At 36.1% G+C, this 15,281-nt stretch overlaps 1 protein-coding gene across 9 annotated transcripts in view; it reads right to left on the bottom strand.

The window, feature by feature from the left end:
- INVS (inversin) overlaps positions 1 to 15,281 on the bottom strand; it is a 99,902-nt gene that overhangs the window by 15,563 nt on the left and 69,058 nt on the right. For all 9 annotated transcript variants that reach the window (XM_083822735.1, XM_083822737.1, XM_083822738.1 and 6 more), the window contains 4 exons: positions 13,504 to 13,659; positions 11,780 to 12,009; positions 10,083 to 10,189; positions 6,613 to 6,825 (listed from right to left, as the gene is read on the bottom strand). In XM_083822735.1, the coding sequence (XP_083678861.1) occupies positions 6,613 to 6,825; positions 10,083 to 10,189; positions 11,780 to 12,009; positions 13,504 to 13,659 (706 nt within the window). The remainder of the gene's footprint in view (positions 1 to 6,612; positions 6,826 to 10,082; positions 10,190 to 11,779; positions 12,010 to 13,503; positions 13,660 to 15,281) is intronic.

Raw genomic sequence — 15,281 nt, 5'->3', positions numbered from 1 at the left:
AAATTGTTTTTCCTACAAAGCAGAATAACCCAATAACAAGTAGCAAACGTTACCTATCTACCTACCATTGAATTTGTTTTTATAAATTAAGCACTGGTTAGGAGACGAAGTGACACTTTTCCTGTTGGAATGGACAGCTGGTAAATGTCGTATCATGTAGCTGCCTGGTATTTTAACTTGCTTCCAATGCTACAACATAGTTTGCAGACTGTTGACACATTAGCTCACAGCACAGCATATGACAGGTTAGTTATGCAGCATGCCATCCTCGGTTCCTGTGAGTCGCATCAATGCCAGCGTATGTCATTTCAGTGCGATGTGCCAGGGAGAAGCCTTAACTTTATCTGTCAGGACTATCTCATGAAGTACGCCCCGCAGAAGAAGCTGGTTGAACTTTGTACCTGAAAAGCTGTTAATTGATCTGAAAAATACACTCCTGGCAGCCCGAGGCTCAGTATTCCCCGTGGCAAGGAAAAAGGGGCTAGTTTCAAATAATATCGGCATTCCACAAACAGGCTACGTGGGGATGTCTGTCTCGTGTACAGTATGGATCTCACTGCCATTACTCTGCCATTTGATCTGATAAATCAGATCTTACTATTCACAGAACAGTCGTTATCTCTTCTTCACACAAATCAAGCAGCCTACTACCAGTACCCTCCACTCAGCGTTAGAAAAGGAAGTGTGAGCCAGGTTGTGTGACACACCAAAGACAGTGGCCTGCACTCTTTGGACTAGCAGATTAGCTCAAAACATTAACATCAGCGACATGCCAATTGTAAAATTATGGAAATGACACAGGACTGGAAGTTGAGAAGAAGTAAAAGGGGATTTGTTTAAAGCTCATTTGTGTGCTAATTTTTCATATGAAACTGATGAAATAATAGAAGGATGGGATTTCAAAGTTCCCTATTCATAGGCCATCATCCTAATTGTCAGAGTAGAGCTTAGCTGATTAAGTTTCCTGAATACTTACTTCCTGAATACTCCCCTTGGGATTGGCTTTATTTAGTCACAAATACAGTTTGTTTTACAGTGAAAGATATTCTCAAAATTAAAAAAAAAAATAATAATCAATTTTTACTCTTGTCTCAATTAAGATAAGAGAGTAGGTTTCATGAACAGGTAAAGGAAGCAGACAAGTTTCTAACTTAAGGGCTCTCAGTCATTCTCAGGAGGTTTCAGCAACTCTACAGGATCCAAACTCAGACTCTAACGTTAGACAACTACAGCTAGATAGTGATAATATACCTGGCAAGCCAAAATTGTCCACCTTAACTGCAACAGAATTTTGTCCTTAAGAGTCTTAAATTTCTACTTCATTACAAAAGTGATGCAGTGTAAACATGTTTTGGCATCCCAAAAAGAACAGTTTCAGCGTTAACCTTAAATTTGTGAAGACATACAGATGCTTTGATTTTTTGATCCTGCTAAAATGAATTCAACCTCTTCTATTTCTTCTATTCTATTAAAAACATTTTGTTTTTTTCTATCTGCTCTGTGGAGAACGTTTTCAGTTTAGAACACATCCATGTGCCTGGAGAGCATTTATAGAGTTATCCTTGCAGAAGAAGTTACTTTAAAAATCATACCTGAAAACAGATCTCCAGCTGTGATCCTACTACTGCTGAGGCTTTATCTGGACCAAGAGGAGTTATATTTCATGTTGTGTAAGTAGCTATCTCCTGCTAATACAATCTTGCATGGTTGCTTTTAAAAGCATGGCACTGTTGACTCATGACACGTTCAGCTTCTGATCGACTATGACGTTTTAACAGATAGTCCTTAACAAAAATGTTAAAAAGCCAGTTAATTACTGCCAAGTATTCCTGTGTTGATTGGCCTTACAAAATGTGTAGAGGTGTGCATTTGTCCTTAACCTGACCTCTTATTTTTAATTCAGTCATTTCTCATATGTATTAACACCAGTCTGATTTCTAAATCAGACTTCAGTGTGCTTAGTCTTCTCCATCCTGCTACCATTTGCAAATTTAACACTTTACTTCTTAAGTGAAAACACTATTGTATGAGATCCAGCGTGGATTTCTGTGAAATTCTAATCAATATATACCTCCACCAACTGCAGGTTGAGCCATTAAGAACTACTCTGCATATGTTCATCCAAGCAGTTTTTCACCTATTTAGTTACAGTTTAATTCAAGCTACTTTGCTCTGATTTGCTAATGAAAGCAACACATGAGAAAGTATGAAAACTTTAGGCGAATCTTAATGAGAGCTACTGTTTCTCCATGGCCACAAAACTCATTAATCTGTCACAAAAGAAAAATCGCATTGGTTTGACATAATTTGTTCTTAGCAAAGTCAGGACAGCCATTACTTCTTGTTTCGTTATGTTCCAGATACATATGGAACTATACAGAAACAATATGAGTTTGTGGAGTCTCCATCTGCAGACATACTCAAAACCTGACTGGACATGGCCCTTGGCTACCTGGTCTAGCTGACTCTGTTTGAGCAGGAGTGGGGATGGACTAGGTGATCCCAAGAGATCCGTCCCAACCTCAATAATTCTGTGATTCTTGGTACTGAAGTTCATAGGGCCTTCTTCTTTTCCTCTTTGAGAAAGTAGACGCTGCTCATTTCACAAATACTGTAGTCCCACCAGTCCTCAAGTTTTAAAGGTAACCCTTTTATGATTATATCAGCTAGTTTTCTATATATCCCAGGATGAATTTTATCAGGCCAAGCTGATCTGAAAGCATCTTCCTCATCCAATTAGTCTCTAAATTGTTCTTTCAGTATTTCATCCTGCATTCCTACCCTTTGTTGCTAGTGTGAATTCCATTTGCTATTGAACATAATTTGACATCTAATGAAGACTACAGCAAAAAAGAAAAAAAAAAAGAAAAAAAAGAACATTTCAGTCTTCTTACCATCACCTGTGGACCAACTCTTTTTTTTCCTCTTTCTAAAATGCATGTTTACGATGATTTCTTATGATACGTCACATCCCTTGCTAGTTGTTTGCATTCTATACCTCAGCTTTTCTAATTTTATCATTGTATTTTATTTCTGTTCTCATTTTTTAAAGATGGCACAAACTTTCCACTATGTGCTTTCCCTTTTCAGGTTGTTGAAAGGCTCATTATTTTCTCTCTTGCTATACTTCCTATCTTCACTCAGCATGCAGGCCTTACTACCAGTTTTTTGAAGGATCTGATAAGCTACTTGCACTCTCTTGCCCCTAGGAACAGTCTTCTAAATCTATGGAAGGCTATTTCATTGAACTGTTTTATTTTCTTTCTGTTCTTCTCTTCCTAAATATCATGACTTATTTACTCTTATTCACTTTCATCCAAGTTCCCTTTCATATTCACATTCTCAGGCAGTTTCCTCCAACTGGTCAGAATCAAATTCAGAAGACTTAGTAAAAACAGAGAAGTATGGTTTCAGGAACTTATTCCGAGAAATTCAAAAGGAAGGTGAAAAACTGATGAATGAGTTCTGAAGCCCTTTCAAACCCCAATATCCTGGTTATTGTTTTTCCCCTGAATATGTTTTAAACACTTTACATAATCTTCCTAAAAATCAGGTTTTCTAAAAGAAAAGCTTCTTTCTGAAAAAATTTAGAAGTCCAACATTTTACCTCTATGTAGAGCTACAGACCGTTTTTCAAATGTGTCCTTCCTTTTCTGAGTTACTGTCCTAATGCAGTGCTTCTTTCCTGATCGGTTCACCACACAATATGGAATACATGTTGGAAGGGATCTCCAGAAGACATCAAGGCCAACATCCTGCTCAAAGAAGGGTCATCTATGAGGTCAGATGAGGTTGTTCACGGATTTATACTGCATGGTCTTGAAAATCTTTAAGGATGGAGACTGCACCAACTCTTCGGGCAACCTGTCCCACTGCTTTACTGTCCTCATGGTGAATTTTTTTTTCCTTATTTTCAGTCAAAATTTCTCATTTCAGTTTACGACTATTATGAGTTTCATAGGGACTGAAGTGAGGCCAACCAGTCTGTAGTTCTCCAAACTGTTCTTCTGGCCCTTTTTGAAGCTGGGTGCAACATTTGCTGTCCTCCAGTCACTGGGGACTTTCCCGGATCTCTGTGACCCTTCTGAGATATTCAAGAGTCAGTTTGCTCAGCAACCTTGGACACAGCTCATCTGGTCCCATGAACTTGCCTGGGTTGAGTTCTCTCAAGCAATCCCTCACTTAATCCTCAGTCATTGCTGGCAGCTCTCCTCCTCTCTGATCCATTCTCTAAGCAGAGAGTCCTGGGAGCCTTCTTGGGGAAGACTGAGGACAAGAAGGCCTTGAGTACCTCCACCTCATCTGTGTCTGCTCGCACTAAATCACCCACACCATTCAGAACAGGCCCACATTTTCCTTGCTCAGCCTCTTACTGTCAGTGTACAGGCAGAAGCTCAGCTCATTGGCTGGGATATCCCTTGCCAGTCTCAACTCCATTTGAGTTTTGTCTTTCCTGACACCATCCTTATCTGCCCAAGTGATGTTTTTAGGCTTCTCCACAAAGCCTGTCACTGCTTCCACCTCTTATCTCTGTCATAGCTCCTCTGCTTAACCAAGCAGGTCTCCTGATACATCTCTTCGCTCAATGACATAATAATGTGCATGTTGTTTTGTCCATATTTCACAGACGTTGAATAAAGTGAATGTAACTTCACAGGAAAATAATACAAATATGGGACGGTGGTTAACTTTTTTTTTTTTTAATGAACAGGCTAATTAATAACATGCAGATTTAGGGCTGATTTATGTGTGACTCTCCAAAAGAATGTATCACAAAACAAGTTTAAATTCATGCACTGAAGTAGGCTTTTTTGTTGTTTTTAGTTTTGTTTCTTTTTCAGTCTAGTTCACCGTTATTCTGGATTTGCACATGTCTACTCTTATCTGGAGAGCAGATTTTTAAACATCAGTAGGGATATTAGTTGTTTGTATGTAACAACACCCTGGCCAAGTTTAACTGTGGACTGCACAGATGGACATTCAGAATGATGACAACAAAATGTCCCCTTCAGTTTATTACAGATCATAAAATTGCAATTAAATAAAATTTGTTATGTGTCAACTTGATTTGCTTGTATACTCCAATTATATTTTAATTCTGTTTTTATGGTATTTGGTACACAGACTTTGTTTCTATTGTTTTCAAATAAATCAACAACTTAGTAAGTTTCAGAAAGTACTTTAGAAACTCACAAAGGAAAACAATGAAAAAAACACACCCAAATTTCCATGAAGCAATCCCTTTTTGTTTAATCTTCTGGATGGGGCATCACAGATTCCTCTAAAAATGACTGTCATCACAAAGAATATAAATACCTCAAATTGGTAAAGTCAGTTGTGATCACACAGCAAGAAGCTGAGTTCTCCAAATTAAAAAGAAATGTATAAGATATTCAGAATATTTTCAGAGGCAGCTTCTCCATGCATGGGTCTGACTTGTTCCAACTTCAGAAAATGCAGCAGTAGGAGGGCTGCAAGTTACAACTTTAGGAGCTAAAGATGTGAGCGAGAGATTAGTTATCTGGTATTTCTAGCTTTGATTCTTAATGGGCGTTAACAAGTATTAACCAATATGGTAGTAGTACTCAAAGCCAGTGAAGGTCAGACTGGCCACTTATGCAGAGCAAACTAATTAATTTGAAATATAGCAGACTGCACCTGATTTGTCTATGATACATAGATACAAGAAAAAACCCTCTATGTTCAATGATTATGTTGTCCATTCATATGACCTCTTTTTACAGAAATAATTAAAAAAATATAGAACTATTTTCAGACTGTTACGTTTTTCATTCCAGAATCAAATCTCTTTAAGAGAAACCATGTGCTAATTTGTTCTTATTCATGTTGTGGACCTTAAGGATACAGATCAACCAACTAAAGCATTCTGATGATCATTTCTGTAATTCTGTATTTTAGAATTATATCCCTTTGCTACCATTGTTTCAATTAAATAGAGCAGAAACTCAATAAGAATCTACACATCTTACAAATAACTATTTGAACTGCATATGTTAGTTATCTATAATCTAATGATTTCATGGTAATTGTCAAGTGCAGAAAATCTAACTGCAGTTATGATACTGCCAAGATAAAAGTTACAAATAAAATCTGGAAGGAGTTCAGTTTGCTAGAAAAGCACAGCCTCCCCTATGAAACGGTTAGTTAAGCCTTATTTAATTGGGCTTTTCCAAGTACATCTCATTCATTTTCATCTACTTATTAATTTCTTTTCAAAACTGGTATCAAAGATCTGCTAGGTCAATAATTATTTTCACTACTTTAGAGTGATAAATGTTTTCCAAAACTTTTTATCATCATACAGAATATTAGCTAAAGATAATGATTCTAATACGCTAGTTTCCTGGTGTTTGGTATTTTGCCTTGTTCATGAACATTATATAAACATTCTTATTTAATTTGGGATTGCCTGAAAAACAGTTTTCATCATAGTATTATGCAAAAAAAATCCATTATGTGCTTGCAAGTTTCATGAATTTTAGTAAGAGGAACAGTAAGTGATGATGAGTAATGGATAAAATCATACACTAATATACATAAATTTACAGTAAATGTCTATTTGCTAGAGGATATTTCAAGTCTCAGACTTACTTGGCAGCAGCATCTTTTCTCAGCTGTTCATGTTTCATTAGGAGATTCTTCCTCTCTTGAAAAGCCTTTCTAACTTTATATCCTTTGTAGACAGCCTGAATTTTGAAAGCCGCGATGTCCTGTATAGCAGCTATAGACAGAGCTCCATGTTCTAACATGAACTGAATCACTTCATGGTGTTCCCCAAGCAAGGCATAATCAAGTGGAGTGTACCTGAAAAAAGAACACAGCAATCATCACTGAACTAGATTCCTAATATAATGTGCATTCATGTTACGAGATTCATCCTGAATAAGGCAACTTCTAGCACGAAGACTGATTAAGCACTGTTTTCAGTAGGCCACTGTTCTTATTTTAAATAATATTTTCCTTTCTTGCTCATTGTGCATACCATGATTATGTTTAAGGCTTATTTTAGTTTCCTAACTTGGCAGGGGGTAGACAACATTAGGTGCCAGACCCAAATCCTCCAAAGCCCTAGCCACAGGAGTAACTGCTTTAAGAAAACAATCTCAAAGAAGTTATTAAGGTTCACATATAGAAAGATCGTCTAAGTAAAAAGCAAGTTAAAATATATTTTGTGTTATTTACATATGCATTTAAGTTCTGAGGATTTACTGTCGAATCTGGCTTCACTTCTATAACAATGACTGAGGACAGCAGAACTGGCCAGCAAGAGTATTAAACCTGCATTAACGAATAACTTTTTTTTTTAAGAAGCACTAGAAAGACTTAAGTCTGCTTTCAAATTGATGCAGGTGATAAAAGTATTAAATCCCTTTGCTTTTTAATAGTGTCAAAGTTGCCTAAGCACTTTTGGAAAAAAATTCCTCCAATTTCTACTGTCGATAGGGAAGCAAAATATGCCTGCCTCCCTCACCAACACTGAAACATTAGGCAAAGATATTTAGTGAACGAAAATTATCAGTCACAAACCACAATCAAGACCATATAACGCAAGATCTTCAAGCAGTAAGTGTCAACACATATAATTGTGAAAATTAGGGCTCTTCTTGATGGTAACTTGCTAGGACACAATACTGGTAAGCAAAGAAAAACAGACAGAAAGAGCACAATTGGACTTGCCACCCAGCAATGATTTGATGGAAGGATTAACAGTATCTGAACTGAAGTGTCTACAGGAATAAAGACAATGACATAACACGAAAATCTGTATGTCAAGGTGTGTTGATAGCATTTAAAGAAAGACAGATTTTTTGATAACCCAGGACTGGGTACTTCAGAAATGACTTCATTTCAGGAAAACACGTTTTTAAAGTACAGCTGGTTTTGAATATTTTACTTTACAGGTACAAAAGATATTGAAGTAAGCTTTATGCTGCTAATATGTATGTACCAAGACAATATTATGGATCCCAGTCATGCAGACCCATATTCTTAAACACGGACTCTCTGACTCCATTTGAACTACCTTAGAAAGTAAAAAGCACTCAATCAAATCTGAATAGGGGTTTGTATAACTGGACACTACCCATTCAAGGCTGCTCATGGACACTTCTCACAACAACCCATTAATCTGTTGTGTCAGTCCAAAGGCTATTACAAATTTTCTTTTCCGCTGGATTTTTTTTTTTAATCTCTAAAGCAGATAGCTTTTAAATCAAGCTGGCTTCACAGCAAAACACACAGAGAAGACATCGGCCATCAACTGTTATATGTAATCTAGCATTAAGCTGGTCAAGCTAGCCTGGCATCACACGATGCATCCAGGACATACAATTGGATAACCAAATGCAAAAAACAACAACAAACTTACCACCCTTCAGACTAGCACTTGATTACACACATGCACGGAAGTGGGCAACTTAAAATCTTAGATGAAATCTCATCTCTATCTTTTCACAAGCCGATTTAGTTTTAACTGCTAGGTTTGAATCTTGAACTAGTATCTCATACTGCAGTCTAAGAACATCAAGAGAAGCTTCTTTCTGTAGGTATATTAGAAAAAAATCACTATTTTGTGAAACCGTTACTCAGTGAAAAAGCAGTTTCATCCAATTAGATGAACCATATCCACCAGGTCATTATTACTCTCTCTTACAACGCTTGACTTTCTTTTCCACTATCCAAACTTCTGCTGTTTTAAAACTGGTTTTAATAAAACAGGGTTTTGTAGGTGTCTACTAAGAGGCAATTGTGCAATTTCTATATATAAAATATGTGTTTTGGAAAATTAAAGACTGATTCATCTCGAAATATTGGGGATATGCTTTGTTCTGCACATGGACTAGTGCTTAAGAGCTGACATTTGGAATACTGCTAGTTATATTTTGAGTAATCTAGGTTTATACATAAGAACATACATGAATGCCAGAAGAGAAACAAAAATAGATACTAACTAAATGGCTACAGTAACACCACAGCTAAGGTCTTTTTCTGATAGTTGAATATCATCAGTACATTCCAGCAATGTAAGGAAAAGAACAGGCTCCTTTCTAGCAAAATATTGGCTTTTAATCGTACTTATTAAGAGTAATTTAACTACAGCTGTTTATTTAATTTTCTATCAAAAATTACTAGAGAGAGTATTGGCACTACTTAATTAGGAACTACTTAAAGCTTTCATTTGTGTTTCTCACTAAAAAAATGAGAATACATAGAAAAGGAAAAGAGATCTGAGTGGTTAGAGTAGAGAACAAAGGAAAAATGATGAGGGAAAAAAAGCAATTAAAAACTGGGTTAACCAAGGAAGTTTCAAGCTTAGCACTAAAATACGGGGCTTAAAAGTATTTAAATCATTTAAAATGTTGAAATATTCAAATGTATATGACATGCTGATCATAATTTTATTTATGATTATGATGAGGTCATCTCCTCTAAAAAAGCATTACAAATTTCTGTTAACACTAATTATCTTCATGGTCAGGTGACTAATTTGAACTCCACAACCCAAATCACTTTTAAAAAACTATTATTTATGTGTCAATGAAAGACAAAGAAAAGAGGTGTAAATGTACTGTCTCTTTATGATTATAGGAAGATTTTTTTTTTTAAACCAGGCCTTTAGAATACAGTCAATCACCAGGTAATTTGTAATCACCATTTTAAAATGTAACATTACATTTCTCCCATTTTCTTTCTTCATAGCGTATTCCCATCAAATAGAAAAATTCCAGTCTATACCAACAGCAGCGGAAATGCCTTTTCATTTTTTCATATCCATTGTCAACTTCATATAAATGAAAAACATCCTTAATATTTGAAATGAGACTAGAACGTAGAAATCCATAAACTCAAGGTTCAAAAGTATAAAAAGTTGAAGTTTACACTTGCAATGTCTTACTTAAAGAAGAGATTTTTCACATTAGAAATTGAAGCTCAAGATTATAGCATTCCTTTTACATACAAGGAAGACCATGATTCTGTGAAAATATCTGAACATTAAACATTTAAATCAATTAGTAGCACTTATGCTAAATTAGAAAGTAACACATTCAGACAAGTAATACCTTTCCTCGCTGTTCTCCATATGATTAGGGAAAGCATCAAAACCAAGCAGTAGCTTTATAGCATCAAGGTAGCCATTATTACAGAGCCAGTGTAAAGCAGTTCTTCCCTATAGAAAAAAAAGAAAAAAAAATTATTCCCAAACTCTATCACACCACAATAGAAGTTACAAATCGTACTGTAGTTCAATGCTTTTCTGGACATGAAGGACAAGCAGATCTTCTAAATAAACTCACTTGTTAAAATAAAAGAGTACATCATTTAAAAATGAAATCACCTACTTTTTTCTTTTTAAACTAGATCGCTAAACTAGTGCTTTTTTTACATAAAGTAGCTGAAAATTAGCATTAGGAGACTAGCCCTGCGGGTGATTTCTTTGCAGCTACGCTGCCCTGGTCTGAAGCAGCTCTCAGCAACCTTTGCAATTCAGACTGTTTTCTAGGTTGATCCAAAATACTCTGACAAGACTGAGAGAATTATTACAAAAATCAAAATCTGATGAAGTTCAGGGAAAGCTTATCAGCTGGGGCAAACACAGAAAGAAAGACTCCAGCTGTGACTTCTCTCACATGAAGCAGAAGTCCAACTCACAATACGCTCGCTGTACAGTACACTGGCTGCACTCTGTACAACCACTATCACCATTCTCGGGACTGGGATCACAGAATCACAGTATGAATACCTTGAGGTCTGTTATTATCGACAAAACATAGGTATTCCACTTCACTTCTAGGGCATGCCTCTTGTGTCTGCATCTTGCTTTTCTGAACTCCAAATTTAGGAAATAGGCTAGAAGACTGGGTATCATGGAAAAACATAAAAACACGTCCTGAGTCCAGTGCTAACAAGCTGGTCTATGAATCCCAAGTGCTGTAGAGCATCCTGTAGTGTCTCTGCATGAAAAAGTGGCCTGGAGCTATGTGGGCCCCTGTATTCAGGCTGATGCCTTATGAAGCTGGTAGCAGGTTTGGAAAACATTCCCAGAATACTCTGGAGAACTCATAAGAAAAAACACTTTTCCATTACCTGGAATTATTCATGCCCTATAATGAATAACTAAAGAAAAGTTTAATAAATTGGGTGAAATTCTTTTGATTGATGAAGTTCTACTGACTTCAGAGAAATAATGTCAAATAACAAAGAAATCTGTTATATGTTGCACAATTATTCTGGCTCCTAATTCCACTTACTGCTTGAATAATGGCACAAGAACATATAAACAAACCATAGATGTTTTTATTTATTTATTTATTACTTTCACCTGGAAGAGGTACACACAGATAAATAACTGAAGAAGTTCTATAACCTCACTTGCAATATCTTACTTGCTCTACCTCACTAACACATGCTGAAGAAACACTCTACAGACTATAAAAACACATTCCCATGTCACTTGTCAATAAGGAACATTAGAAGTGAAGAAATAAGATGCTTAAAATGATTCCTCATAAAGATCACACTTTGATAAGGCAAAGACAAAAATGATCAAGGAAAATATGTCTTCAATTCATGTTGCATATTAAACTATTATTTTTCATTCAAGACTTTAGAAGTGAAGCCATGGGAAAATTACGTCAGGATGCATTTCACTTCATGATAAACAGCAGCAAAAATGCTTCTATGTCCCAGAGAAGAGAATGATCTTTAAATTTATGGTTATTCTTAAGTTAATGAAATAGCCTCATGAACAACAACATACCTCTTTATCCTGAATATTTGGATCTGCGTTATTTTCCAGTAACACTACCATGCAGTTAATGTAACCTCCATATGCAGCACACTGCAAAGGTGTTCTACCTGCATAATCCTGCACATTAGGGTTGATTTTATTTTCTATCAAGATTTGGCACACATCAGCATTTCCTCCCAGGGCTGCCCAGTGAAGGGGTGAATGGCCATCTTGGTCAACCAAATCTACTCTTGCTCCTCCTGTAACAACAAATCAATTTTTGAACAAGAAAATTTTGAACAAAGAGAAAACAAAGACTACGTTTATGTTCAACAGCAACTTTCTGGTAGACTGGCAATTCAGAGAAATACTTCTGAATGTAACATTAACATTATTATCTAAACTCAAAACCTAAACCAAAATGAATTGGCAATGAAATAATTTCAGTGAGGGTCAGTAAACTAACAGCTTCATAAGCTTTTGAGATCCTCTCAGATGCTTTAGAAACTTGAGATTTGTCAAACAGCCTTGAAAAATCTATTTTATGTTCTAGGCCTATTAATTTTAGTAAAACTTAAATTTCTTGACGACAATCACTTCTGATAACTAGACATCAAATGTAACCCCTTTTTAAATCTCTAAAGCATACAATATAGAATAAAAAGATAAAATATTCACAGTGTAAGAATGACTTAAAAAAAGTTTGTTTTTTTTTTTTTTAATTCAAGCATGCTAAGACTCTTTTATGCAGATAATTAATTTCTCTGTGTTCTTGTAAGATGCAAAAAGTCATTACAAAAATAAAACTCCACAATTACCTAAACTCAAACTAGCCATCAACAATGATTGTCTATATCATAAAATATAGAATTAATCATAACTTGGATTCTGATAACCGAGTTTCTTGCATCAAAAGTTATATGGCATACGGGGTTGGAGGAAGAGCTTAACAGGAAGTTAAAGTGCAGTAGTTAACAAAGGAAACCAAACTTTTAAGAAAAGTCATTTGACAGAAAACTTGTAATTTGTTAGTCTGCATACTTCACCTGACAATAAATGGGATACTATCTCCAGTAGGAGGGAGACTGCTTCTAGCCTACATCAAACTTTTCTGTGAGGTTAAAATGAAAGAATTTTGCTAAGATACCACTGTTTTTTCACCCTATTTTGTACAGTTCAGCAGAGCTTTTACAATTATCTAAAATTGTGTGCATTATTAAGTCTCATTTCTGTTTACAATTAAAATACTGTTTCTAAAATCCAATTATGGGAAAATATTAATGATTTGGGATTTTTGATAACTACTTTAATTAAAAATAAGCATTCATTTAAATAGTCAAAAAGTTTCCAAAGACAACTAAAAGTGATGTCTGACATAGAGGAAGCTTTATGCGGTCTTATTTATTGAAAGAAAAAATAAAAAGAAGAAAAAAACACTAAAACAATGACTTGTCAGGGGAAGACGTGGTAGAGAGACTAGAATGTACTTGAACAGGCTTGAACAAAAAAAAGCTGTGGAAAGAACTATCCCTGTTTTGAAAGTTTAGATTTAACTCTTCTAGCCCTTTCACACATTGCTCTGAAAATTTCTTTTATTTACTAATACTGTTCCACAAAGCACACTTACAGACAATACTTTCTTTAGAGGAGTAATTTTCTACCCCATTCTTGCTCAGCAGTGCTATTAATTCCACAGCCAGACATAAAGGAACATCAAAATTCTGAACAGGTTTGTAAATTTTTTAACAGCTGACCTTTAATGAGCGTTTGTATCACTTCTTTGTGTCCCATCTCACAGGCTCGGAAAAGTGGAGTGTGTTTCATGACATCCAAAGCATCCACCTGTGCATTATGTTCCAGCAGCAATTTCACTGTGCTGACATGGCCAGAAAGCGCAGCAGCGTGTAATGCTGAAAGAATAAAGCAGTAAGAAAAAGAAATCACCATACCATGAGCTTTGGAGGTTCGCAATTAGAACGCCCAAATTAAAAAATAACTTTGATTATTTTGGTGGAAAAAGCTGCTTTTCAACTGTAAGAAACTGAAGAATCGTAACAAGTGACAGGCAATCACGATCCATGTTTCCTTGTCATACAAGCAATAGAGCACAATAAGCAGAAAAGCTGTTAGCTCTGAAACATGTTTTTAACTTGCACAAATAGGAATTTTAACCTCAACAGCAGCAAAACTGGGTTATATTGATGACTGTGGAAGTTTACCAGCTTTTGCCTAAAAAATTAAGAGATCATATGATCTACTTCTGCCTCTGCTCCGTGGCATTTATTGCATTACCCCAATGGACATGAAATTGCCCATTTCCAAAGAAATAAAGCTTTCATTATTTCTTCAACGTCTTCTTGAAAGTGCCATTTTTCCTTTCAAACAAGCAAAGCTGTCTCAATTAGAACTAACTCCAGATAACATCCTAGCTGTTCATCCCCCTGCTTTTTTTTTCAGAATTACTTGGAGAAAATTTTACACAAAATTATGTAGAAAGTCATTACATCTCACACAGTATCTGCAACTCTTTGCTTCCTTTAGAAAAGAGAAAAAGATATTGGACAAACCAGATACTACATTTCCGCTCACCCTTACAGTTTATGAAGTTCAGTTGTATAAAAACTATGCTAATTAATTTTGCAGACTCCTACTCTTCGGCATTTTTGTCTTCTCATCTATGAAAGTACGCCGATTTCACCGAATCCAAACCAACAAATAACACAGAGCTACATTAGCGGAGTAAGACCACAGAGGCAAAGACATGGTGTCTTATGACTGGAGTTCCTAACGCAGCATCCTGCTGGCACTGTCATCTGCAGCTGAGGAGAATGCTGAAATGCCAGTACCACCAGTTCAGGGTTCTTTCTGAAAGAAAGGCGAACTACAGATAGCAATGAGATTCCAAGCAAATGGAGGACATGTATCGGTGATTTCACTTACGAATTGATTTCAAAATGCTTTGGATTATTTCCTACAGTCAGCAATTGAATAAAATAATCTACATTTTCAGAGCTACGCTGCCTCACATCTAAATTATTTCATAGATAACAAAATACAAGTAATATAGAATGAAAATGCAAAAATGTGCAATTCATAAATCGCACATCATTTTGTGCTGTGCATTCTTATTTCCCTATGAAATTTCACAAATACTCGAACTTGGTGAGAATTCAATCTGTTCAAAGGAGCACGATGCGGGGCTGTAAACAGCGCCTACATGTTTCTACTTGTTTAATGTTAAAACAGGCAGGGTCAGGATCCAGCAGAGGCATTACAGAAAGGCCCACCACAAAGGCCAGAGTCAGAAGGAATTGCTTCTTGAACCTTAGCCAGACTATCAAACTGCCAGGCTTTTTGTATTTGCCTGCCACTGTTTGCCACTGATGCTGCTTCAAGCAGCTTATGAAACAGTAGCCTGGCATAACCTGTTACACAGATGCTAAAACATGCGGATTGTTCATAATGACAGTGAAGCAAATCTCGCAGGATTGCACTGCCTTAAAACACAGATTCTCAAAATCAGTGGTAGGAA

This window comes from Anser anser, assembly GCF_964211835.1.
Source record: "Anser anser genome assembly, chromosome: 2".
In the NCBI taxonomy this organism is placed as follows: Eukaryota; Metazoa; Chordata; class Aves; order Anseriformes; family Anatidae; genus Anser; species Anser anser.
The sequence above is the reverse complement of the archived record's forward strand: the minus strand, read 5'-3'. Positions and strand labels throughout refer to the sequence as shown.